The sequence below is a fragment of the Oryzias melastigma genome, linkage group LG10 (genome assembly GCF_002922805.2).
Source record: "Oryzias melastigma strain HK-1 linkage group LG10, ASM292280v2, whole genome shotgun sequence".
NCBI lineage: Eukaryota > Metazoa > Chordata > Actinopteri > Beloniformes > Adrianichthyidae > Oryzias > Oryzias melastigma.
In genome coordinates, this window is record NC_050521.1 from 22,160,456 (window position 1) to 22,185,767 (window position 25,312).

Sequence of the window (25,312 nt, forward strand, 5' to 3'; positions counted from 1 at the left end):
AATTCCCTCAAATCTCTCCTTGGATGCACTTAAAAAAAACAGAATTCACTCATCAATGTGTAAAATAAAAATATTTTCTATTCAAATCATTCATGGATACATTTGTTGAGAACAGAGAGGAGCCGGCTGCCCCTAAAGGCCTCCGCGATTCCTGTCAGCAGCCAAATGAAAAACACCACCTCCGTGGGTGGGAAGCATGCCGGCAAAAACTCGTGACTGCTCCAAACTCGGACCGTCAGAAGTTCTCATGAAGATAACGCCGTAGCAAAAGATGTCGAATAAGAAAGAATGGCTAACATGAAAGAGTATTAAGACACGATTACAGAAACAAGGTAATCAAACTGCACGACTTCATAGAGACTAGTAACAAATGAACCCCTCTTCAAAGTGAGTCCTCCGGAGACCTTCAGCAGCTGCGGTTCCTGTAATCTGAGGGGACGTGGGCAGTGAGTTACAGAGATCGGTCCATTGCTAATCCGCGCCCTTAACCCAATCTGGAGAGATTAGTGGTGGATTTCCATGAGGCTGAGGCCCTCCGGAGCCCAACAGAAGCACTGGTCTGTGAAAAGCTTTAAAGCAGGGTTTCATATAAAGACAACATCTGGTGTACATTGGAACATTACGTCCAACCACTGGAAGAAAAGTCTTTGAGGGAGCTCCTAAACCGCGTGAGGAGGCTAAGATTTGGTATAAAAAAATATCACTCCTGTCGTCTTCTGTTTTCCTCCTCATCAAACCTCTTGGACCCAACCTGCAGAGACACATCAGAGGGTTACCAGAGTGCTGCTGGGAAATGTCAAGCGTTCGGGTTTCTGCGTGTGCTGACCTAGTTGCCGTTCACTTGTGTGGACGGCGTTCCTCCGTGATCGATCGCTGCCCTCTCTCGACTGCGGTTCTCCCGCTCTTCGTCTTCTTCGTCCCGCTCCTCATTGCCGCTGTGGTTCTTACAATAAAGTCTAAAGTGGAGGAAATAAAAAAAGTTTGACTTCAAATCAGCTTTTGAGCCGTTGGCAAAAGATCTACCTGGCTTAAGATGATTTACTTGAGGTAATAATAATAAAAATAAAAAACTGGATGAGCAGCTGCAACACCCCGGTCATCAAAAAGCACTTTTTCCAAAATGGCGGCTTTTCTATTAGTTTTATCTCCATAGCAACCATTTTATTTTTTGGTCGTCTGGGAGTGATGAACGAGTTTACATCATTTTTAGAAAAATTGGCAAAAGTCATTTTTTTTATTTCCTTGGCAACAGAGGTTTTTTAGTTAGCCACGCCCACATTCTCAATATTTTCATATTGTATGTTATATCATTTTGTTCAGCTTGAGTCAGGGATTCATGGAATAACATTTCACAATATTTCAGCTATAAATGTTTGAGCTATGTTTGAAAATGTTTTCCCCTAACGAAACTTGAGGAGTTAGGAGACGATTGAAATCCCTAGGAGGAGCTTACATTTGTAGAAACTGATTGTTATGAGAAATTCAAGATGTTGGCGTCTTCCAAAGGTCAAAGGTTGACATGTGTGTGAAAATTTGTAAAGGTTGCCCAAAAAAAAAAGTTTCCTTTTCCCCATGTTGTGGTAAAATGTGAAAATCATTAAGCTTCCCACTTTGCCAGTTGGCCCCATTCATATTTTTAATGGTTGGTTTCTCTCACTGTGACGTCCTAATTTTTTTTGGGGGGGGGGAGTTGTTCACTATGCTCAAAATTTATTTTTACCAGATATTAGATGTACCATTAAGAAAAATTCATATTTTAGCAAAAAAAAAAGTCATTTTCCTCACAAGTTTGAATGTGACCCCATAAGTCTAAAAGGGAAGGAATAAAAGTTCATATAAAATAAAATCATAAAATCAGCTTTTGTCTGCAGGATAAACTGCTTACAAACTGGATTCCAACCATTAGCTGGGAGCCCAAGTGCCTCTATGTGCTGCAGTAGATGCACAGCAATTGTGGTCCTTAGTTTCTACGAAGGCAAATCATTTTCCTCCACGGAGCCTCTGCTTTGCATAAACACAAGAGTCAGATCAACGCTGTGTCTGAAAGTCTCCGCCTCCACAGCTTCGGCTGTTGCAACTTTATCAAGAAGACCAGAAGAACACCTAAACTGGTTTGAAATCATTCACTGTAAATGAGAACTGGACTGAGTGACCCCCTTCTCCCTTGGTGTTCCAAACAGGAAGTATTCTCTGGCTTCAAAAGCCAAAATCGCACCGACTTCTATTGAGAAAGAAAAAAAATCCTGATATTTTTCTGTAGTGAAAGTTATTCAAGTTGCAAATTGATCATAAAAGCAGTAGACTTCCAACACTCCTGGGATTGTTGATGATCGTTGCTATGGAAACAGACTCAGATAAGCTTGGACCAATCGATGCTTAATGACAATGTCTGGCTCCAACATGCTGTTGTCCCTATTGTGAAAAAATGGCTCACTGAAATCCTTTAGTTTTATATCAAAAGTGTTCACCACTAAAATGCAGTACCGTTTTTTACTCGTACCACGTCATCAATTTTTACCAGACGATAAGTTTCAGCCTTAACGGTATTGTTTATTGGTGCCGGAGTGGCAGCGTGGCAACAGCGTGGACATGCGTGCTCTACTTGGTTTAGATGTTACATGAAAATACTGTGTTTTCATTTGTTCTAAAATAAAAGGTTTTCATGTACATACTTTGTTTTTTAGTCTTCTTCCTCCTTGTTTTCGCACAGAAAAGTATCTTTAAAAATACCAGATCAATAAGAGGAGTAGTATCGCAAAAAAATCTTAACAACACCCATCCCTATTCATCACGCAGATGCTCCAGTGGATGGAGGGACGCTGATGAAGCCTCGCCACCTTCTCATCTGCAGCTAAAAGAGGAAGCTGAGGGTCTGTTTCAAGTGTCTGTGCCTACAGCTCAGTTTTAGAGAACAGGACGTGCAGTTCCCGCACACCATGACACCAGACATGACGAGAAAGTCTCCAAAACTGTCCCTGACAGAAATATTTCCACCAGAACACCATGAAGCCTGAAACTCAAAGTCTGCAAAAAATAAATAAAGATTAACTAAGCAAATAAGTTTTTTCTTCACACATTTTTAAAATAGAAGTGTTGATGTGTAATTAGAAGGAACTTAAGAGTCACAACATTTAAAATGTCTTTCATAGATGTCAGGAAACACCAGCTGGAGATCTGGAGTCCATCTTTCTATTACGCTAAAGAATATTCTCTTGCAGAAAGCACTGAAGACCATTAAAAATTATTTCAAACTGCAGGTGTTCACTGACATGCAAAAACCCTGATAAACATCAGACATAGAACTGTCAGACAGGACTGCAGCAAACAACTTTGCTCCAACAAAAACGTCTTTTGACATGTCGCCATGTTGGAGGTTTACACTTGTAGACGATAGCTTCATGCAAATTTAGCCATCTACAAATTATCCCCCAAAAAACGCGATAAGAGAGCAATGAATAGTGACAAAACTGAACAGAAATAAAGAAAAGGGTGATTATTTTAGTAAAATTAATTTATAGAGAAGATCCACATCGAATGAAACCACCGACAATCTCAAGCTGATTCCATCGTTTGCTCAATAAAGTTCTACAGATCTGTACATTTCTATAGTCAAAAACATATTTTTGACATAGTTGATGTTATCTTCAATCTCCAGTAATATTACCAAGAGTTTGAATATGCTGGTAAGAACACTACTCCACAGTAATGTCAGTAGCTAATCTGATCATTATTATTATTTTTTTTTAATAGACGTTGAGTCTTTAAAAAAGTCCAGAATTCCCAATATTTGTTAATATTAATGTTCTAACTGTGCTAAACTTTTGCTTTATATTCATAATTTTAGTCAATATCCATTATCCTGTATGACCTTGATTCTAATAGAAAAGATCTTTTACAGAAGTTTCCAAATTCTTCTCATTAAAGTTCAGTTGGAAGCTGACGATCAACAGACGACGTCTTCCTGTCCCCAAATTCTCTGTCACCTGGTCATTGCGATTTTTGGCAAACGGTAAAACTGTAACTGAGTTTGTCTGTCTGAATTTTGAGAGTCAATCCCTTTTTGCCTTAAAACCGAGTTATGGAGTCATTGTCCATCAATAGTTTGTTTTAATTTTTATGTTTTCCCCAGAAGTTTCTACAAAAAAAAAAAAAAACAAACAAACAAACAGTGAACATCAATGCCCACAAGATTGGCAAATGTTGACCACAATGCATTGTGTTTGAATGGTTTGTCATTTTAAAAATAAATGTATTTTATATAAACCATCCAAGTTATCATCTTCAGAACACAATCGTAAAAATAGCCTTCATAAAATGTTCAATTAGGTTTTAGCTTTTAGGTTTTTGCTTCAGCATAAAATTTGAAAAGAAAAAATAGAGATCGTGTCTGAATAGTTTTAAAATGCAGGGCACTGGATAGTTCTGCACTATATAGTCTTTTAGGAGTTAGGGAGTAGTCTTAAAGGGAACATTCTAGCTAAAAGAAAAAATATTGCTTAATCCAGAATAGTACAGTACTGAGTTTCCTCATTTATCATGGTGGTTACATTCTAAAATAACTTGCAATAAATATGACGTAAGAATGTTTTAAGGCTGTAAAACTCCTCACTACACACTTTATCCACTTTTCTCAGACAGACATGAACATTTCTCTCGTTTAAACTCTCAAAATTTAAACCTTCATAGAAAAATAAGTCCAGTATCATAGAATGAAACCGAAGCTCTGATGGAGTTTAAAGATTTATGTAAATTAACGTATTCTGTATAGCAGACACGGCCAGGAGATTGATTGACAAAGTCAACAGCCAATCAGGACGCAGAACATAACAAACTATTAAAAAAAAAAAAAGTGAAAATTTGCGCTAAGAAACTACTCAAAACCATGAAAGGTGAACCACAATACAGCGAGGGAACACTGTACAGGTATGTAAAAAACAGAACAAAAAGTCATATTTTAATGGAGGTCAAAGTTCGGACCTCCTTTTAGATATCTTTGCTCGTTTGGAATCGAGACACTTTTATTTGGCATCTATTAGTCCATCAAAAGTGTGAAGTGTCTAAATTATTCTTTGAAATTACAATTTATAAAGTTTTAAATAGGCTTAAAACATGTATGTCACATTTTATCACTTGGATCACTCAGTGAAGTTCAAATTGATTTAAACAATGTGTACCAGTATGTGTTAAAATATGTGAGAAAATATACCGTCTTTTCTAACTTATTCACATAACTGTACACCTTTTCCTTCAAGCAGAAGTGGATGCTGTTCAGTAGGTTCTGCTCACTTGTAGATGCCGCGGGCCATGTTTTCGATGTACTTGGCCTTGTCCTGCAGGCCGCAGTGATAGTGGTAGGTCTTCACGCACGCCTTGATTTCACATCCGATGGTGGCGCCCAACTGACCGCACAATGTGCACTTCTGGAAGCAAAAGAGCAGAAAGGTCAAAGCCGGGAGAAAGAAAAAAAACAACACGTCAGACGGGTCGTCTTCCACACCATTCTTTTGCCCCTCTTGATTTCTTGGATGACCGTTTTCACATCAAAGTTACCAAATTCTGCTCGCGATGTCGTGGTTAGCTGTACCGTCCCCGAGGAAAAGAGCTGGAAGAGACGGCAGGTTAGTGGAAAGTTTGTGGCATTTGAATAAACGTCCAGGCTAAACCTCCCACCATGCACTTGTAGTGAGCGGCCACTTTCTTGGAGTTGTCCGAGTGCAGCATTCCTCTCGTTTCGTTCTCCTCCTCGCCGGCGTGGCAGAACCCGCAGCGCTGGCCGCTGTCTGCCGGGCTGCTCCGGAGAGGGGACCTGTCCCGCTGAAACACCACTCAGATGTCAACAGATCGGACTCTCACGAAAGAAACTCAAGCGGCGGTCTGCACGGCTTACGTGCGAGGAGCTGTCCTCGTCTGCAGCTTGCGAGGAGGCGGAGCGACTTTCTTCTGACTGGCCGCGAGAGGCGACCTTGGCCCGGGCCTTCTCTAACCTCCCTCTGCCTCTGCTTTGTGGAGGCGAGGAGTCCGAGTCGTTGGCCACATCTCCTTCTTCTTCTTCGTCTAAGGATGATGCCAAAAGTTTATGAGACGTTTGCAGGCCGGCACCAAGATTTCCTAATATTTAAATATTACATTTCCAATGAAAATTGGGTTTTTTAACATTAAAATGTTTAAGATTAAAATTGCATTTTTGAGTATTTCTTTATTCAAATCTTTGTGAATCAGGAGCAGACAAATAAATGTTTGAAAAAAAATGGATGGAGTGAGGAAGACTCTGAAGCAATTTTCTAAAAGAACTCCTGCTGCTCTGCAGAAACGATCTCCCTAAAAAACTACACACGTTTTTTTTTATTTTGGCTAAAAACGTCACAATAATTAAAAGACCACCAGGAACACTTTGAAAATGCATCAAAAGATGATCAAAGTGGGATTTAAATTCTAAATCTATTCCAAAAATTAAACATCTTTGTTATTTCAGTTAATAAAAGGTAGAGCGAAGCTGCACAGAAACAAGGCGCCTCACCTTCAACGTCGTCCAGAGCAGCATCCCGATGTTTGCGACAGTAAACGCTAAAAGAGAGAGAACCCAGAAGCTTCATTCATAAACAGAAAACCGGTGAAGGTTTTTCAGCAGAACACGAGTCTTACAGGTAAATCCCTTGTGAGGGGTTCTCCTTGATCTGGGCTTTGTCCTTCATGGCGCAATAGTAGTGATACGTCCTTCTGCAGGTTTTGACGTCGCAGCCGATGGTGGCGCCCGGTCGGTGACATGACGAACACATCTGATGAGGGAGAGGACACGGGTGAAATGGGTCGACATTTGTGCATATGAAATACAGAAAAAAAAAAAAAAACATGAACAAAACTAAGAAATTCAGGAGATAAGCTTCGGGTTTAAGCTGAATATTTTTATATAAAAGCTTAGAGCTGTGATTTTATTTAAAGATTGATTTAAAGAAAAACGTTGTATAAAATGTGGCTCAAAGTAGGATGTTAAATGTGTTCATTTTAGTAGAAAAAAAAAACAAAAATGTAATTTCTATAATTATTTTAACCCATTCTACAGAGACTGTGTGTGCTGTATACATGAATGCTAATATGTTTATTCATGGTTAGAGACAATTATAAATAAGATTAAAAAAACACTTTTATTTATTTTTGAATCAAGCTATGAATTAATATCTTAAATAAATGTATCTGTATTTTCTTTTTCTTTAATTGCTTGCTTTCTTTGTTATTTATTGCTTTGCTGAAATCAATCAACCAAATGAAACTCAACTTTTTGGCTAAAAATCACACCAACAATAAATAAAATAGTAGAGTAACAATACACAAGTATTTTATTGCAGCTAAAAACAGGGCAGCGTTACATTGTTTAACTCATTTTTGTCTAAATGAGAAATTTAGATTCTGAGACGGAAAATTAGGCATTTATCCATTAAAAAGTAAATAAAATTCATTTTTCAGTCAAACTTAGACATGTGAAAATGTTTTTTTATTTTAATTGAGGAATGATAGGAAATACAGTAATTGAAGAAAACTTCAATGTAAAAAGTATCTTTTAGATAAGTGACCTTAAAAACACATAAAAAATCCTCACAATTTTTCTGGTTTATAATCTGATAACATTTTTTTTTTCAGTTTCTAATTAGAATTTTTTTAAGCTATTGGTAAACAGAACCTCTAGTAAATAGCAAAACAAAATGAATCAACATTTCAGCTTAATTAAGATGCAGAAGATGTGTGTTTGTTTGATTTTTTCTTTTTGCAATGATATGCATGAAAAGGCAAAAGCTATGAACAATTTCAATGTAATCCTCCTTTTCAAGAAAAAAACATTTTAAAACAAGACAACAGTTTAAACCACAAGTAAAAGCTTCCCTTAATATACATTTAAATAAAAACTTTTCATAGAAAAAAACTCAAGGATTTTTTATCCAGTGAACAAGCATCAATTTCTCTTTGTAAAACCTGAAAGAAAATGACATTAAACACAGGTGGAGAAAAGAAAAAGGGCCACAAACTTACCAATTTATTTCCCCTCTTGATCTCTTTTTTAACATCTTCAATGGAAAAGCCTCCGATGTTGTCACTGTCTGCGTGCGACGTGACCAAAGCTGAGGAGAAAAGCTGCAAAAAACAAACAAAAAAAAAACACAATCCAGAAAATATTAAGGATGCAAGTATTTACAGTAGTTCAAAAAATACAGTAAAAATAAAATCAATTAGCTTTAATTAATTTTGGTTTGTTAGAATTACAAATTTCTGACTAAAATGCACCACAAATAGTAAAAAAAACTTTTTTTTTTTAATCAGATAGTACTCCATTTGCTGCAATAAGATGATCCTATGTGATACAGGTTGTCTTTTATTTTGAAAGGGAATCACACAAACCTCTGTTGAAAATAGTAGTATTTTCGCTTTATGTGAATGTCTTATTTTTTGCCAAAAAGCAACAGTTTATTTATATATATGAAAATAGTAACATTAACATGGATCTTTAATTTTCTAAAGGGTGAAGTCAGACTTTGTTTCTCAGTAAGAAATCCACTCCAATGGCTCTTTAAGTATCGAAGGTTGCAGACCCCTGATTTACAATCTCAGTTCTAACAGTAATCTTTGGGTCACAGTTTTGTCTCGCTACTAAACATGAATTGTGTATTACGAAACAACAACAAAAAACTAAAATTTCAGAAAAATCCTGTATTTAATATGCAAGAAATTCTTTTAGTTGGCTTCAAACTAAGCCTGGTGTAATTAATAAAATAAGATTAAATATATTATAGTAAATATTAACAAACTACTGTATAGGGACGCAATGGTGTAAAATATAGGCTTCTGTTTTGAACATAAAGTTTTGGCATCCATAACAAAAATCAACTATTTTTAGCCTTGATTTTTGTTAAATCCTGCAGGGGTTTGATCATTTAACCCCACATGGAAAACAATAATTAGTAATTCATAAAACATTAAAAAAAAAAAGGTTTTTTGCCACTTGTAGGAAAGCTGGAAACATGCAGAGAGAGGATGGGATCTGCACTCTCCTTCCTTACCATGCACTTGTGGTGGGCTGCCACCTTCTGGCTGTCAGACACCAGGAGCTGGCCGCACTCTTTGTCCCGGCTGGTTCTGCAGAAGGCACACTTCTGTTGCCGCGTCGCAACGCCTTTCTTCTGCCCCGACATGACCAAAACGCTTTCCTGCGCTCTCAGTCTGAAAAAAAAAGAGAAAGTGTAACACTTTCCAGATAAGAATCACCAACAAAAAGTCTTATCTAATTACAAATCAAAAAGTTTCATTGACTTAAAAGTTTGACCGAGAAATTCCAAATTGAAGTCAGTTTTTTCCCATCAGATTGTTGGGCAAAAAGGAAGTTTAAACTATTACGTCAAACAAAGAAGGGCCAACTTGGAGTGTTTTCAGACTAAAGTTCTCACAGAGCAACTCTCAACATAAAACCCACACTTTCCGTTTTTATTCCAGATGTTCAGAACAATAAATCCCCATGGAATTAATTTCAAATGCTCCAAACCTAGAAAAGTGTCCAACATTTATATTGTTTTTGTTCTATTCTGTAGATGCTAAAAGCAGTAAACTTGAAGGGGAAAAACAAGGATTTCTGCACATTTTGCAACATATGTGATGATTTGCATGAACATTGTCTCCTTTTTCTGGTGCAGGACAGCTTTTCCGGGACAAACCCCCCCTGGTGAGTCCCCATTAGCCAGCAAAAATAGCTACCTTTTCACCTTAAATTGGCTTAAGAATTAAAATCAGTTTAAAATTTTAAACAAAAAATAATCATTTATACCAGATGAGAGCAAAAACCTGCAAAGATGTGCTGACAATCCCACCCTTCCAGGCTTATTTTGGATGAGGATTAAATTAGATTAGCTCCTTAGATGTCCAGAAAAGGAAAGTGGGTGTTTTTATTTAAAGAATAGAATAAAATAAAAGGACAATCGTTGTGTGCTGCGACGTCTTTCATTGAGAGCCATTACAGCCATGATAACAGGGCCAGGATTTCACTGCGGCGGCCACAGCAGCGCGCCTCCGCGTGCGTAAAATATGCGATGCACACCAAAATCAAAATAATAAAACATCAAATTTAAACCTTTCCACTTCCTGGTCTTTTTTTTACAGCCCGTCGCCACAAATCTGCTTTAAATTTTGTTTGAGAAAAGGACGGAATAAATCTAACGTGTCCCCCCGTTTCTCCGTCAAAGTTTTGAATTAAAGGGGGTGTGTGTCACTTTCTCCACCAAACTATCTTTGACTGAAAACTGCCTTCAAAACGAGCATCTCTACGCCCCGAATCTTCTCCTTAAGGCCTCATCGTGGTGGAAAATAAAAGCCCACGGAGGAGAAAAAAGGTTGCTTCTGCCTGTTTGTGTGTCCGACGAAAGCGGCAAAACTGCGATTATTTCCCTTTAAATGCGGGGAATTATCATGACAGGCGCGGGTCTTTGCGAACCGTTTCGAAGCAAAGAGCGCCATACGTGATGTAGCTCAGTGGAAAACGGCTTCTACGACAGAGAAAAAGACGGCCTGGAACCTACTACAGGCCACTAACCCGTCCCGCGAGGGTCCGAGCACGAGCGCGTGCTTCACTTCTTACCTGCTGGGTTCACCTTACGGCGCTAAAAAGACACAAAAGGGAGAAAACGGTTCCGGACAACGACTACGTTTCTTTCCGTCCTTCAGAAGTGATTGTGTGCTTTAGCTACGATCGGTAAGCTAGCCGCTAGGAGGCATAGCATCACTTCCGGCATAGCCCTTCACAATAAAAGCCGCCATAACAAAGGCATTATGCAATGTTTTTTTCACTAGAGCTTAAATAATATCACATTTTACTGCTTGTTAAGTCAGAAATCAGTGAGCACCTTCCGCCTACTCACTATTGCTGGAATTTACTCTTTGTCCAAATGTTAACTATCTCAAAATATTTATTTATGTTTGACACAGGGCACTAAAACTGGATAATTATGTTGTTTATAATATACTGTTTTTAAAATATCCCAGACATTAGTTAACATCTTTTTTTTTTTAATAATTATGTTTTTTAAAAGGGGTTAAAGTAGTGAAATGAATCAAATAGTAAAGAAAATGTTTGCGTTTGTCTTGATTCAATGATTCAATTTAAAATAAATATGTTGGATTTATGACTGAAGGGTCATGTATGGCACAATCATAATTATTTAGAGTTACTACAAGAAGCTCAATTTGGTGCAGCATTCTAAAATTGTTATGAATCTGATCCCTATAAACCTTTTTTGAAGGGAACAACTGACGAGAATGTGACTGTTATCTTTGATAAGACAGGGAAATTATTAAAACTACTGTCCCAAAAAGGAGTAATTAAAGAAAATTTACAAACTAAATATATTTCATATGAGAAGCAATTAAAAAAGGGAAGAAAAATCTGGGAATCTTTGCTTAGACTGTTGCCCCTACAACCAGGTTCTAAATGAGCGAAAAGATAATTAATGGATGCGTGGAAGAAATGATAAAAATTCAGTATGCCAACATAACTTCTGGACAAAAAAAGTTCTACGCCCTTTCATTTAAACGGAAAAATAAAAATAAAAAAACTTCAAGCAGTCTATTAACAAACAATCCTATCCAGATAACAAAACAAACAGCAACAAAACTGTTAAAAATCAATAGTTGCAGCCAATGGTAGCACATGGGTTTTTACAGGGCACTTGTCAAACTTTATTTTATCAACTTCCTTTCCGGCTGTCTTGTAAGTGATGGAAAAATGTTTTCTGCAAAACATTTCTACGTTTCTGTGCTAAATGCATCCACAGTTTTATGTAATTTATTATTTACACATTAATGCATGATGTTTATCTAAATTTCATTAAGGAAATATTCAGTCCTCTTAATTTCATGTCATTTTTTACATAAATCGAATGGAGTTTGATTTTTATTTAACTTTTAAAGGGAATACTGGGCCTTAAAAGTTTGAGATGACAAAAGTAATCATAATCAGCATTTAATATTCTAATTTTTATGTTTAATTTCTAATTTATAACTCTGCTTCTCACATATTTCTTCACTTCATGTTTTATCTTTTCTTGAGAATCTGGATTTGTTTGTTTTGTGATACGGCGCAGTCCGTTTTAGGTTCTTAATGAGAACCTAATGAGTTTCCACCCACACGAAAAAAGGTAAAGTCTAAAAACATACGCACCAAAGCCACAGAGGGCGTTCCTGGGTTTTTGTTCTCTTGAAGGTGATTGGCTGGATCTGCTGCCAATCATTCAGTCCGGCACAACATACCCGCCCAGCGTCCCCTGGATGAGAGGACGTGTGTATCGATAGAAAAAGAGAAGAACAGGGAAATGAAGTTGTCCGACGAGCTAGCACAGTAACTCTTTCTGCTAAAACCAGACAGCTTTCTGGAACGTCAAGTCTAATAAAAATAGCTACAAATAAACGGGATTAAGTCGCTATGGTTATCATTAGTTAGTTAATGTCGGACAGCTACCGGTCTCAGATAACGTTACATACTTTTCACAGTAACGTTACGCTGAATCCAGAAAGTGGGGAAAACTTGCTACCCTGCTAACTAACCTCGAACTTCCAAGGCTTCGTCAACTTCAGAGCTGGTCGTTATTCGGTGAGTGTCACGAGCGTGAGCTAGCTTTTTTTGTTGGCTGTACTTTCCATGGCCCTCAACGTCAAACTGGGATCTGTCATTTAGTTTGCCCGTTTTTCGCCGCTGCTAACTAGGTCATAAGCTAGCTTAACTTTCCTGATAGGTTTGAAATGATATTTCAAGAGTAGCAAATAGCGCTTGAACAATACTCGTAGTGCTTTTGAAGTTATATTTTTTTTAATCTAGCACGATTTTTAAAAAATCGCATTTAATTGGTACATCGTGAACTCATTAAAGTGTCGCTACCTTCGCGCTAACATTTCTGCTTAAAAATGCTAACCATATGCCGCTAATAACTGTAGCCGACTTTTATGCTTGGCATTTGGGATGTCCGTCCTTCAAAAAATAAAAACTATGTTTTAAAAATATAAATGTATAAGTCTTCACAAGCGATGTAGCCACGGACGGATCCAATGTGAGTACATCCACGAGCACGGGCGTTTGAAGGGGCCCCCCCACTCATCCCAGCATTGCTTACAGCTAAAGTGAAAGTGACACAAACAACTTCTGGTCGTTTCATTTCCCTCTGTGTAGTTTACATGCTTTATGTGGTTTTTTTTAAGGGTATGTTGATGTGTTTTTTTGCTTTGTAATCTCCCCTGGTTTTAAAATAATGGTTGCTGTCACATTTTTTCTATTCAAAATAGTGTTCATATTGATTTAGCATTAAATAGGTCTAGAAAAATGACTCAATCTTCACTTAAACAATGAAAAAAATGATTTATCAAATGCAAGTTTTGATTTTTTTTCTTTTAGTAAATTAAATCTAATAAAGATACAAATTACTTTTGTAAAACTATTGGTTTAAGCTAACATTTCAAATCAAACTTTATTTATAAAGCACATTTACTTCCCCGAGGCAGCTCATAGTCCCTAAAAGTGGGTAAAACAAATCAATATTTAATATATTTGTGTAACATTTAATAGGGTATGAAGTATTTTGGCAGGGATATGTCTTAAAGTTTTTTTTTTTTTACTTTATGCATTGTATTTATTCACCAAACCAGAATTTCTGCCTTGTTCTGACCCTATAATTTTATTACCTAGTTTTTTTTATCAGTAAAAAAATATTTTAAATGTTTTTTCAACTATGTCGACTGTAATATGTAAAGTGAAATTTGTAAATTTACTCTCCTTGTTTCACAGTATTAACCACTTTATACATTTGTTGTAAGTTGACATAAGTCTAGCTTGTTTTTGATTTTAGGCAAAGCTTAAAATATTGAGGAAACAAGCTGGAATAGTACACAGAATATTCTTTTTTTAAGATAATTAGACCTTAATGACTCACCTAGAAGATATCTTCTCAGTGAACCTTTAAAGTCCAGCTTCTCTAAAGAACAGATTCCTGTGATAACATAATTTAATGACAGAATCTTCACAGATAAACTGGAACGGTTGTTGTTTTAGTTGGTAAAAGTCACTCTGTTCTTCATGTTGGATTGGACCACAAGATCACCGCGATCCCTGCTGGACTTGTTCTGGTTATGGACTAAAGGGGGATTTGTGATCAATGATTAAAAGATGCAAACAAAAAAAATATTAGATATGATTCAAAATGTAAATATTTGCAACTATCATCATTGAATTAGTTCAGTTTCTTTTGACATGATCTTGTCTTAAGTCCATTGAGGCATTGTTTTTTTGTTCATTCCACTCTATTTAAATGGGTTATGAGAAGTAATCCTGAGTAGTTTCTTGGCTGTAATCTCGGTGTTGAGAAGCAGAGTCGTTTTGGAGAATCAAAGAGGAATTTCGGTGAGGCAGCTGGACTAACAGCTTTTGAGAAAAGGGGACTGCCAGGGGAGAAGCATTTGAGATGGTTTAAAACATGTCAACGTAACTGGAGCAAATATCATTTTGAAAACGGCGTTTTACACATTTTTAATGTTTTACCCTGGTCATTACTACTTAGAATTATGTATTTGATCATTGATTTGTGTTACTGTTGTTTTATGGTGAATTTTTCAGTTGTGATTGATTAAAAGTTGAATAAAACTTTATTTAAATAGTAAAATTCTGTCCTGTGAATCTCTTTAGAGGAGAGCATTTTCCTGATGCTCATTCGTCGAGGTTGAACAGGTGATCTTTTGTGTTGCAGTGGTTTGATCGATCACCTGCCTTCAGTCATGCCTTTTCCCTTCGGAAAGTCTCAGAAGAGCCCCGCTGAAATAGTGAGGACTTTGAAGGAGAATGTCGCCTCCCTGGAAAAACTGGATGCTGGGGACAGCAAGAAGTGTGAAAAGGTCAGGAATCTTTCTCATCATGTGAAAAAAATGCCTTTCTGAATTGGATCAAAATCCAGTCATGGTTCTTGTGGGCTTTCAAGATTGCAGAGGAAGCTTCCAAGAACCTCGCTTCCCTGAAGGAGGTGTTATGTGGAACAGGCGACAAGGAGCCTCAAACCGAGGCCGTGGCTCAGCTCGCACAGGAGCTGTACAACACCAACCTGCTGATCGCTCTCATAGCGAACCTGCAGAAGATCGACTTTGAGGTGAGGTTTCTTCTCCGGCTCCAGGAATGTTTGACTTAAATAAACTGCTGTATTTGCTTTAATTACCGCCTCTTGTTCTTCTCCAGGGAAAGAAGGATGTGGTTCAGTTGTTCAGCAACATTGTGAGACGCCAGATCGGCACTCGCACACCCACAGTTGAATACATCTCTACACACCCAGAGATCCTCTTCATGCTTCTGAAAGGGTGAGTAGTGCAGGAATTTGATATGTGATCTTAAACAGACCTGACTGAGCCACTTTGGTTCACACAGGTCTCTATTTAAATGAGTCAAGAATTGAAATAGTTTTTCTTTACTCAGATAGTTTGAAATAGAGACTTGAAAACATTTCCACATGTAAATAATTCAGTCTACTCTTTAATTTTTAAATAAATTGATGAAAATTTGTTGTTGTTGTTGTTACTCGTTAGTCAAAAGTTGCGTTCTAAGCATAATTTGGAAAATCACTTTTTTTTTTTTTGATTATATATGTCTTAAGGCTATAAAACTTCTCACTACACATTTAATACACTTTTATCAGACAGACATGAACATTGTCTTTTTTCAAAGTTCAAACCTGTAAATGTAAAAAAATAAAAGAATGCTAAATGTTGCAAAAGAAAATCAGCTAAACGGTGAACTGTAGGTGTGGAAAAATAGTACATTGGCAGTATTGATAGATGAACAACCCCTAAAGTCCCTTAACATGTTAATCCATTCTGATGCATCCACTGGTAGACAAGTAGATCCATGAACGTCTTTGTTTTCCTCGTCCGAGCTGGCATCTGGCTCCAAACTTTTTTTAGACTAAAAACGTCATAATCATAATTAAAAGATCACTTCTAAAGTAGATCAAAGATGATCAAGTGTCTTTAAGCCCTTAAAACCGGAGCTGTAGCTGATATTTAACACTATAAAGTAATAAAGAGTGTGTGTTATTTCCTGCTGCTGGTGACAGGGTTTAGCTACCTTCACACAAGGATGTTTGTTCTGCACCAGAGTCCTCTGAAGGTCAGCTGAAAGCTCCAAACCCGTCTGAGAGTGAGGCTTTGCTTCCCTGGCAACTAAACTTTGGTGCAATTTAGCAATAGTGGGAATGAACCGGTACTGTCCAGCAGTCCAAAGGAAATGAGAGGAACGCAATGTAAACGTGATTTCAAATATCTTGTAGTTATTTGAGGAAATGGTTTGAAAAGGTGAAATTGCTTATCTAATAATCAGAAAAGTCGATGATTAAAGATGGCGCCTGGATGACATTTTTAAGGTTTCTTTTGCTCAAAATGTTTGAACTAAACCAAATTTGCAAAGATGAATAAACGATCAACTAGCTTCACACATCAGTTTAGCTGCACTCTGTGTTTACCACAGAAATGAGTTTGAATTCTGCATTTATGTGTTTATTGAATATCCTTGTGCACTCTGTGGTGTCTATAAACCTATGGAACAGATAGATTCATCAAACTGAAAATTCAAAGCATTTTATTGTGAGGCAACACGACCAACAAACTGGTTATAAAGATTTGGTTCACTTCCTCCTCTCCTGGATTTGCAGAAAAACATTAATCTGTCTTTTTCAGAGGTAATGGTGTCTGTAAACTCGTCGGTGTTTCTCCACCTGGGCCGTCTCAAACCCTCTGAGAGGAACACGCAGGAACTTGTTGCTCTCGCCTCTGGGTTACACATGTCGATGAGCTCACAGATAGTAGAGAGCAGGTTTCACCGCTTTGAAAATCCTCAGCCTTCACTGCCCACTCGCAGCAGCTCTGTTTTGGTTACACAGCGTCGGTGTTGACCGTTGTGCCGGCGGATGAAACGCAGCCTCAGCCAGCCGCCGCGGCAGGCTGACGGATTTCTGCTGCTTTTGTTTTTGAACCCAAATCTGAAAATGTCACATCTACAAAGACGACCTTTGGGTTTGATTGTCTGAGGCTAACTTCAAAAAGCTGACATTTAACGCTCACGTGGCAGATTATTCTGCACTTCCTTACCGTGTGAGGTGAATCGTCTGTCCCTCAGACACTAAAACAACCTCGTCACACATGGCATAGCCCAACAGATTAAGTGTTTCTAATGACTTTTTAGGGCCTGTTTCTTACTGCTGTGTAACTTTTTAATAGTGGGTGTGTGATGATGCCTAATGTCTCTTCTGACGTGTCTGAACCCGTGCAGATACGAGAACCCGGAGGTGGCTCTGAACTGCGGCATGATGCTGAGAGAGTGCCTGCGCCACGAGCCTCTGGCCAGGACGGTGCTCTACTCCGAGGATTTCTTCTGCTTCTTCCGTTACGTCGAGCTCTCAACCTTTGACATCGCCTCTGATGCCTTCGCCTCCTTTAAGGTACCCGTTCCTACTCCCGTAGAAAACGTCTATCAAATCGGATTTAACTGGACTTCTATGTTTCTAATCAGGATCTTCTTACAAGACACAAGATTATGTGTGCGGATTTCCTGGAGAAAAATTATGACAGAGTGAGTTTTTCCGACTGTTGTTTCAAAACAGATGATCCTGCTGGTGCTCACTGCTCTCCTCAAATGTCTCAGGTGTTTACAGATTATGAAAAGCTCCTGCATTCTGACAACTACGTCACCAAGCGGCAGTCTTTGAAGGTACTCCCTCCTGCTCTGTTGAATCGAAGCCACAGTTTTATCTGTTCATTTTTCAATATTTACTCTTTCTTGTAGCTTCTCGGGGAACTTCTCCTGGACAGACACAACTTCACTGTTATGACCAAGTACATCAGCAGGTCGGAGAATCTGAAGCTGATGATGAACATGTTGAGAGATAACAGCCGGAACATCCAGTTTGAAGCCTTTCACGTCTTTAAGGTGAGCATACAACCCTGAACCTCAAGCCCACTCCAATGAAAATCATGTTTGGAGGACATTTATGAAAGAATGTAAGATTAAAACCGTGATGGATCGGATGAAAACCAGCAGCTTGTGACGATGGGTCCCCGCTAGAATTCTGATGCTGCATTCACACCAGACACGATTCGATCTGCGGGTTTCAATGTTACGTCAACGTACAGACGCCATCTGAGATCCTGCCATGTGATTTGGGAGCCAACCAATCAGGGATTCTGCTTCTGGCACATGAGATTTCTAGTTACTAAACAGGAATTATGACAATTCTGTGTAACTTCTACAGTGAAATGTCACTTTACAGATTAAACAATGAACACTTTAGAGACACTTTAAACTTTGTGGACTTGTGACCTCATCTGATTTTTTTGTTGTTGTTGTTGTTGTTTGCTCCTGATTCACAACGATTTGAATAAAGAAATACTCAGAAATGCAATTTTGAGCTTAATTTTCTTTATAAATGTCCTTCATCATCAGAAAAAATGCTACAAGAAAATGTAGAAAATTTAGTCTTTTATGATTGCTATTTCCTCCCGTCTGAAATCTTGAACTTGAAAACGTCACCAAACGTACCCCCACATCTGTCCCTCGCAGGTGTTTGTTGCCAACCCCAACAAGACTCAGCCCGTGCTGGACATCCTGCTGAAGAACCAGACCAAGCTGGTGGAGTTCCTGAGCCACTTCCAGACGGACAGATCCGAGGACGAGCAGTTCTGCGACGAGAAAAACTACTTGATCAAGCAGATTCGGGATCTAAAGCGACCCACCACACCAGAGGAGCCTTAAAATAAAAGTCCCTACTGGGTCAAAGTGAGTCCAAGAACACGCGTTAAGTTTTGAATTAAAGTATAAGATATAGGGAAACATGTTAAAATTACTCTCTTGGCTTTCTGGTTTGATGCAGAGGTGATTCAACCCTCAACCTAAATGGGCCAAGATCCTGTTATTTAATCCTCAGAGCTTCTTATTTCATATAAGTGAGATTTCTTTCCTCAGTTCTCGTGAAGTCGGACCTTAAACTGTTACTTTTCCACACGTATTGATGCTGGTGGAAACTCCTAAAAACAGCCTCTGACACGTTCATGAACGCCACATTCTCCATATTGTAGAGATTGAAATGCTGTTGAGAGTTAAATATATTATTTTTCTATTATATTTTCCTGGTGAACTGCTTACTTTACCTGAATGCTTAGGTTTGCTTCATTATTTGCCTTTTTATTGTTTTTTTTTTTTGTGCGCTGAGACTCGAGCGGCCTTTAGAAACGCGGGCTTCATAGCGGCCCGCTCAGCACTCGGTGTGCTTTTGCAGAAGTCAGGATCGACTTCTGCAGCGCTAGCGTTCGCAGAAGGCAGCGGGGAGCCGATCAATTCAGTTTTTTGAGGCTGTGCCCCGCACCGCTTAAATGACTGAAACGGAGAGAGAGGATCTGCCACCCCCCCAAAAACCATCTGGTCGATTGATCCGACCGGACGAGCTCTAAACATGAGGGTTACATAATAAACAGTAGAGCAGTAACACTCACAAACATGTAGAGCGGAAGTGACGCTTAATGTGGTGCAGGTTTTGGCTGAAGCATTTCCCCTCTGCCTTCATTACCCAAACAAAAGCCTGAAAGTGGCGTTTAAATGTACAGTCTTTAAGCATATACCTCATGGAGTTTGCAAATGCTGTGTCCTCTTTTATTTTTTATTTTCCTACTTGCTCTCTTATGCAGAATATTTTATTAAACGGCAGAAACTCCTGTGCAGATTCAGACATGAGAAGATTGGACTTGAACAGGAAGTGCAGCCTCGTTTTTACAAAATAAAGCCAAATTTTCTTTTTTTTTATTTTTTTTTAAACGTGTTCTGGAGGGTTGAGACGACTATGAATCTAAGTGTAGTTGTTTGTAATAAAGTTTAACTTATTTAAAGCAATTTAACGGATAATCATAATTTCTAATTAAACCAAAGTCAAAATGGAAAAAGTGGTTTTATTTTTTTAAATGACTGACTTTTAGACTGTGATGTAAGACGAATAAAAAGGTCAGGATCAGTTATCTAAATAATTGAAATAACTGCAAATTTGTGGCCCAATTTCCATTTTTTTTTTAAATAATTCTTTGTTTTGTTAAAATAAACATTCCTAACAAACTGCAAAGTGGTTTTAGTCAAAAGCGTTTGACATCATTTTTGCTTTAAAGCCTATTACTATTTTTTTTAAATAGCATTTGGGTTGTAAATATCTGTACTAATGTGGAATTTGAGGTCAGTCCTGACATGCACTTTGGTGTTCACAGCCGGCCCACCAGAGGGCGCTGTTGACAACAACTGGCACCTTGAATTAGTTGTACAGAAACCGCATTTTTGAAGCCTTAACTCTTTAATCCCACACATTATTATTATTATTATACAGACACAATGATTGGTTATTATACTTCACAATTATTCAAGTTTTCAGTATTTTGGTTTTAATTCTTCATTTTTGTTTCTACTTTGCTGCGTTTCCTTTTTTTCCCCTATATTCTTTCCACACTGGATGTTTTATTTACCATAGGAGCGATTTAAAGTGTACATAGCTTCATAAAGGATAATTAAAGTGTGAAAGAATTCTTGCAAATAAAATGTTATTGCAACTATTTTGTGTGTGTGTTTTTTTTATTATTATTATTGTCATTTTAATTTCTTGAAGGACAGCAGCAGTTTTAATTTAATCTGGAAACAATATCAGTCTGTAAAGTGATGCTCTTCCATTATTAAAATGTTATCTATCTGTTTTCATTGTATTTTAAATTGAAATTTAGTAATTATTAAACCATATTTTTAGGACTTTAAAAATATAACACAAAAGTTTCACCTTTACTGAATTATTCTGGAGAAAGTCACTCTTTTTGTTAGTATACTAAAAAAATATGGTTAGTCCAAGATATAAATATAACTTTTTAAAGATTATTTTGGGGGAATTGGGAATACTTGAACTGTGAAATTGCAAAATAAAGACTACCGTACCAAATATTAATGGTTTTCTCAGGTGTCCAAATGCTTATTTGCAGCAGTGAAATAAAAAACATTAAAAAAAATCATACAATGTGATTTAATGTCTCTCATAGTGGACATGCAACCCCTTAGATATCCCCTAAAGGATTTAAAAGGGGGAGAACTTGCAAAATGACTGAGTGCCTAAATACTTAGTGTATGTATGTATGTAAATATTTGTATATTTGGCCTGCAAAGAGTAAATAAAAGAGAAAAATTAATAATAATGACAGGAATCTGATAAAATTGCTATTAAATGTAATTACTAAATATGTTATTGGATGATAATAGTATTGCAAAGTACTTTTACTTTAACATATTTGTATTTTATTTTGCGTAAACTGTGCTAGAACCTTCCAGTCCAGTCTTCCTCCTCCATTATCTGCGTGCGTCGTCTCCACGCTCTAAGCTGGCCAGGACCTCAGCAGACGGCCCAGTGGGGGCAGGGTTGCAGAGTGGGGGGTTACAGGTCACAAACCCTCGTGCGCTTCCTTCCCTGACCCGCTCGAGGCTGCAGCTCCACGTCGGATCCAGATGAATGGACTTTTTTTTCTCTGAAAATATGTTTTTTCTATTTTATTTATTTATCAAGTCTCACCGCGTGCGCGCTCAGAGGACTTTCTGGACGCACCAGAGGATTTGCGTCCGCCCCCACCCCCACAAAGAGACAAACAAAAACAACAACAAAAAGAAGATGCTCCCGCAATCTTCATGCATGACAGAACTTTTTGTTTGGAGCGAGAAGGAGGCAGCAGGCTCCCTCCATGGTGAGGCGCAGAGAGTGGAGGAGACGGAGCAAAGCGCGCACGGAGGTGAGCTCACCGCTGCTTTTATTGGCTTTTATTTACTCCACAGACACGCGTGCGTGAATGAGCGTCAGAGTGCAGCTTATTTGCAATTTCACACGAGTTTTCATTCATCTGGAGGAGCAGCTCCAGGATCTCCAGACGCTTTAAGTCTGTGCGTCCAAAGCGCACAGTCTGCGCCAAAATTAGGAAAATGAGCTTAAATCACCAAAAACGGAATTCATTTTAATAATTAAGCATCTCAAATCTTTTTAGCTCATGCATAAACCCAAACTATGTTATGTTTTCAAACATTTTCTGATAAAGTTCTTTTTTTTTAAAATGGAGCTTCATAAGTTTAAACTCCGCCCACTCAAGCTCGTGGAAATTTCCCCCAAAAGTGGCACATGTCACGAGGAACGCCCTGCCTTTGAGTCGAGTAACGACTTACTCAATTACTTAAAAAAAAAAAAAAACATTAAAACAATTATAGTTTCCTTCATCCTTCTTTTTAATAGCTACAAAAATCTGGTTTCATCTGAGATTTTTATTTTATTCAATTTATTCTAAGGAATTAATTATACTGCCAAAATTGATTTCAATTTACAAGCTCGTTTTTATTACAATTTGCAATAGTTTATTGAATGTTGTTTCATTTTTTTTTATTCAAACCCTTTTTTTAAGTTTATAAAAAAGTATTTTTACTTTACCGTGTGATATAATAAATGTGCAATATTTATTAAAAGTTTGAATTCTCACATTAAAAACATTTTTTTTTCAATTTAAAATAGAAATGGAAGAGTTTTTTGATTGCATTTTCAAAGTGAATATCTAATTGATTTGATGAATTGAATTTTTAAACAACTTTTTTTGAATTGTGTTAATAAATATTTACCAAAAAAGGAAATTATTGAAAGATTTAATCAAATTTGAGTCTAATCTTCATCCACTTTGACTGTAAAACCACATTTACAAATTTTACAGTCAGACAGTAAACCTATTCTTTGTAAAGCAAAGTTCTTTATTTTATTAAAGATAAAAAATGGAAAATTAGTTTGAAATAATATAGAAAAGCTAAAGTTTATTTCACCAACTGGAAGCAGCAAAAGTCTCTAATAATTCTGTACATTTTTTTTGTTACCCATCAGTAACTTTCTGTCATAAAAACTTCAACCAATACTCCTTTGTATTTATGTCTGTTTTATGTCAACTTAGACAGAAAACATGTAAATATTAATCTTTTTTTCTGTGTTTTTCTTGAGTAATATCTTTTAAGATAATATTCCTTCTTTTTGTATACATTTTATGCAATCCATCAGTAAAAGTTTCTGCCACAAACATATATTTATTATTTATTTTTGTTTTCCTGCTTTAGACTCAAAAATGTAAAATGATTTTCAATTTTTTTCCCAACACTTGTCTATTTTTCACTTCTACTCAAGTAATATCTTCTTGAAGCGAAGTTACTCTCACTTTAGTACAAATTTTGGATCCTTTACTGACATTAATCAAACCCAGCTGGATCTAGTCCTGCTACATCAAGTTGTGGAGTTGACACTGAAATAATGGGTCCAGCTTTTTTGGCTAAATTATGGTTAAAAAGTCGTAAAATTAATTAAATTTCCATGAGTTTATCTGTGTTAATAAGTTTAAAAACTTTACTGTCTGTTGGGGAGAATTTGACCTTTTTTCTGATGTTTAGTGAATCAGAACTTCATCCAGATCATCTCTGCTCAGCGTTAAACAGCATTAAAGTGAGTTCATATGAAGATTTTATTTTCTGGATCTTTTAAAGCTTTAAAGCGTTAGAAAATAAGGAATAAAAAACGTAATTCATGAACCTAACAGAGTATTTTTACACCAGTTAGTTTTAGGAGAACTATAAAAAGTTAAGAGTGGGTTAAAGGGATTAAAAGACCAGACGTTTTTTTTAAAAACTGTTTGAAAAAAGATAAATATTGGGAGAGGAAATTGTTAGGATTAATGAGTTTAAAAAAAAGTCTAGCTTCCAGGTGGTGGAAGGTTCATTATTTGGGCTCATTTTACAGCAAGAGTTCCTTAAATGTCCATAAATGCTAATGTAAAACATATTGTTTTTAAATAAGCTGTAAATTAACAAAAAAAGCTCAGAATTATTAAAAAAAAAAAATTTTTTGTTCCAATTCATGAATTCATACAGCTTAATTCAGAAAAAATGTCTTGCCTCTTTTAGATAATAAATTATCGAGTGTATACAGATTATGCACATTTTAGCTTAGTTTTTGTTAAAAATAGACAAATATATACTGTGTATTGCGTATTTGTACAAGAGAGTATTAAGGCCATCATAAAACTGGATTAATAAAAACATTTAGGAGAATACAATTGTAAAATTTGAGAAAAAATGATAACTTTCGGATAATACAGTTGTAAAATTATGAGATAAAAAGGTTAAAAATTTACAAAAATTAAGTTGCAAAATTATGGGGAAAAGCTCAAAAATGTACAAGAATAAAGTTTTAAAATTATGAGCAAAAATATAAAAAATGTACAAGAATTTAGTTTTCAAATTATGAGGAAAAGGGTCAAAAATTTACGAGAATTAAGTTTTAAAATTATGAGCAAAAATATAAAAAATGTACAAGAATTTAGTTTTAAAATTATGGGAAAAAGCTCAAAAATGTACAAGAATTAAGTATTAAAATTATAAGCAAAAATATAAAAAATGTCCAAGAGCTGAGTTTTGAAATTATGAGAAAAAGGTTAAAAAATGATGAAAATTAAGTTATAAAATTTGAGAAAAAGTTGTAATTTTTATCAGAATAAAATTGTAAAATTATGAGAAAAAACAAAAAAAAAATTACAAGCATTAAATTGAAAAATTATAAGAGAAAAACTAAAAAATGACAAGCATTAAGTTGCAAAATTATGACAAAAAAAGTCATAGCTTTACTAGAATAATCCCGTAGATTTACAAGTAAAAGAGTCAATATTTTGCAACAATTAAAGTTATAATTTTCTAAGTGGTGAACGGAGAATTTACGAGTTTAAAATCATACATTTATGAAGCAAAAGTCTTTTTACCAAATAAAATAGAAACAACCCAAAAAAAGTAGAAAGGATTGTTGCAGATCGATTCTAATACACATTAATGGATGATTTAGTCTGCATGTAATGTGGATAGAGGCTTTCACAACCAACTATATTTTTAAAAAAGCTTTTTCCTTGTTAGATTAAAGCTTTATCTCATAATTTTACGACTTTATTCATATATATTCTTTAATATTTTTTATGGTGGCCCTTAATGTGAATCTGAGGATGTTTTGTGTAAATAAATACATTTCTGATTAAATAAATTGTCTTTATTCCAGTGGTTCTCTGGCTGTATGCAGTGTAACTCTACAGATGCTTTTTTTTCCAGATGCTGCCTCCAGCGTTGGTGTATCCGGAGAAGAAAACAATCCTGCATCCTCTCCGACCTGTTGTACTGCCCTCCAGCTAAGGTGCATCTAGTGTAGCT

At 36.5% G+C, this 25,312-nt stretch overlaps 2 protein-coding genes across 3 annotated transcripts; one reads left to right on the forward strand and one right to left on the reverse strand.

The window, feature by feature from the left end:
- Window positions 1-58: 58 nt before the first annotated feature.
- phf6 (PHD finger protein 6) lies at window positions 59-12,610 on the reverse strand. Of its 2 annotated transcripts, XM_024283334.1 has the most exons (12): window positions 12,574-12,610; window positions 12,191-12,293; window positions 9,048-9,207; window positions 8,023-8,124; window positions 6,643-6,776; window positions 6,518-6,564; window positions 5,888-6,054; window positions 5,671-5,814; window positions 5,498-5,602; window positions 5,287-5,420; window positions 827-956; window positions 59-751 (listed from the first exon to the last, which is right to left on the reverse strand). In XM_024283334.1, exons 3-11 carry the CDS (start codon window positions 9,177-9,179, stop codon window positions 827-829), a joined length of 1,095 nt encoding a protein of 364 aa, XP_024139102.1. In that variant the 5' UTR covers window positions 9,180-9,207; window positions 12,191-12,293; window positions 12,574-12,610; the 3' UTR covers window positions 59-751. The 2 variants fall into 2 exon arrangements, with proteins under 2 accessions (XP_024139102.1, XP_024139101.1); XM_024283333.1 differs by lacking the exons at window positions 12,191-12,293; window positions 12,574-12,610 and adding an exon at window positions 10,613-10,771.
- cab39l1 (calcium binding protein 39, like 1) lies at window positions 12,478-20,631 on the forward strand. The gene is made up of 9 exons (XM_024283335.2): window positions 12,478-12,619; window positions 14,760-14,904; window positions 14,988-15,152; window positions 15,239-15,357; window positions 17,321-17,489; window positions 17,561-17,620; window positions 17,693-17,758; window positions 17,834-17,977; window positions 18,608-20,631. The coding sequence occupies exons 2-9, from the start codon at window positions 14,788-14,790 to the stop codon at window positions 18,797-18,799; spliced, it is 1,032 nt and encodes a 343-aa protein (XP_024139103.1). The 5' UTR covers window positions 12,478-12,619; window positions 14,760-14,787; the 3' UTR covers window positions 18,800-20,631.
- The last annotated feature ends 4,681 nt before the right edge of the window (window positions 20,632-25,312 follow it).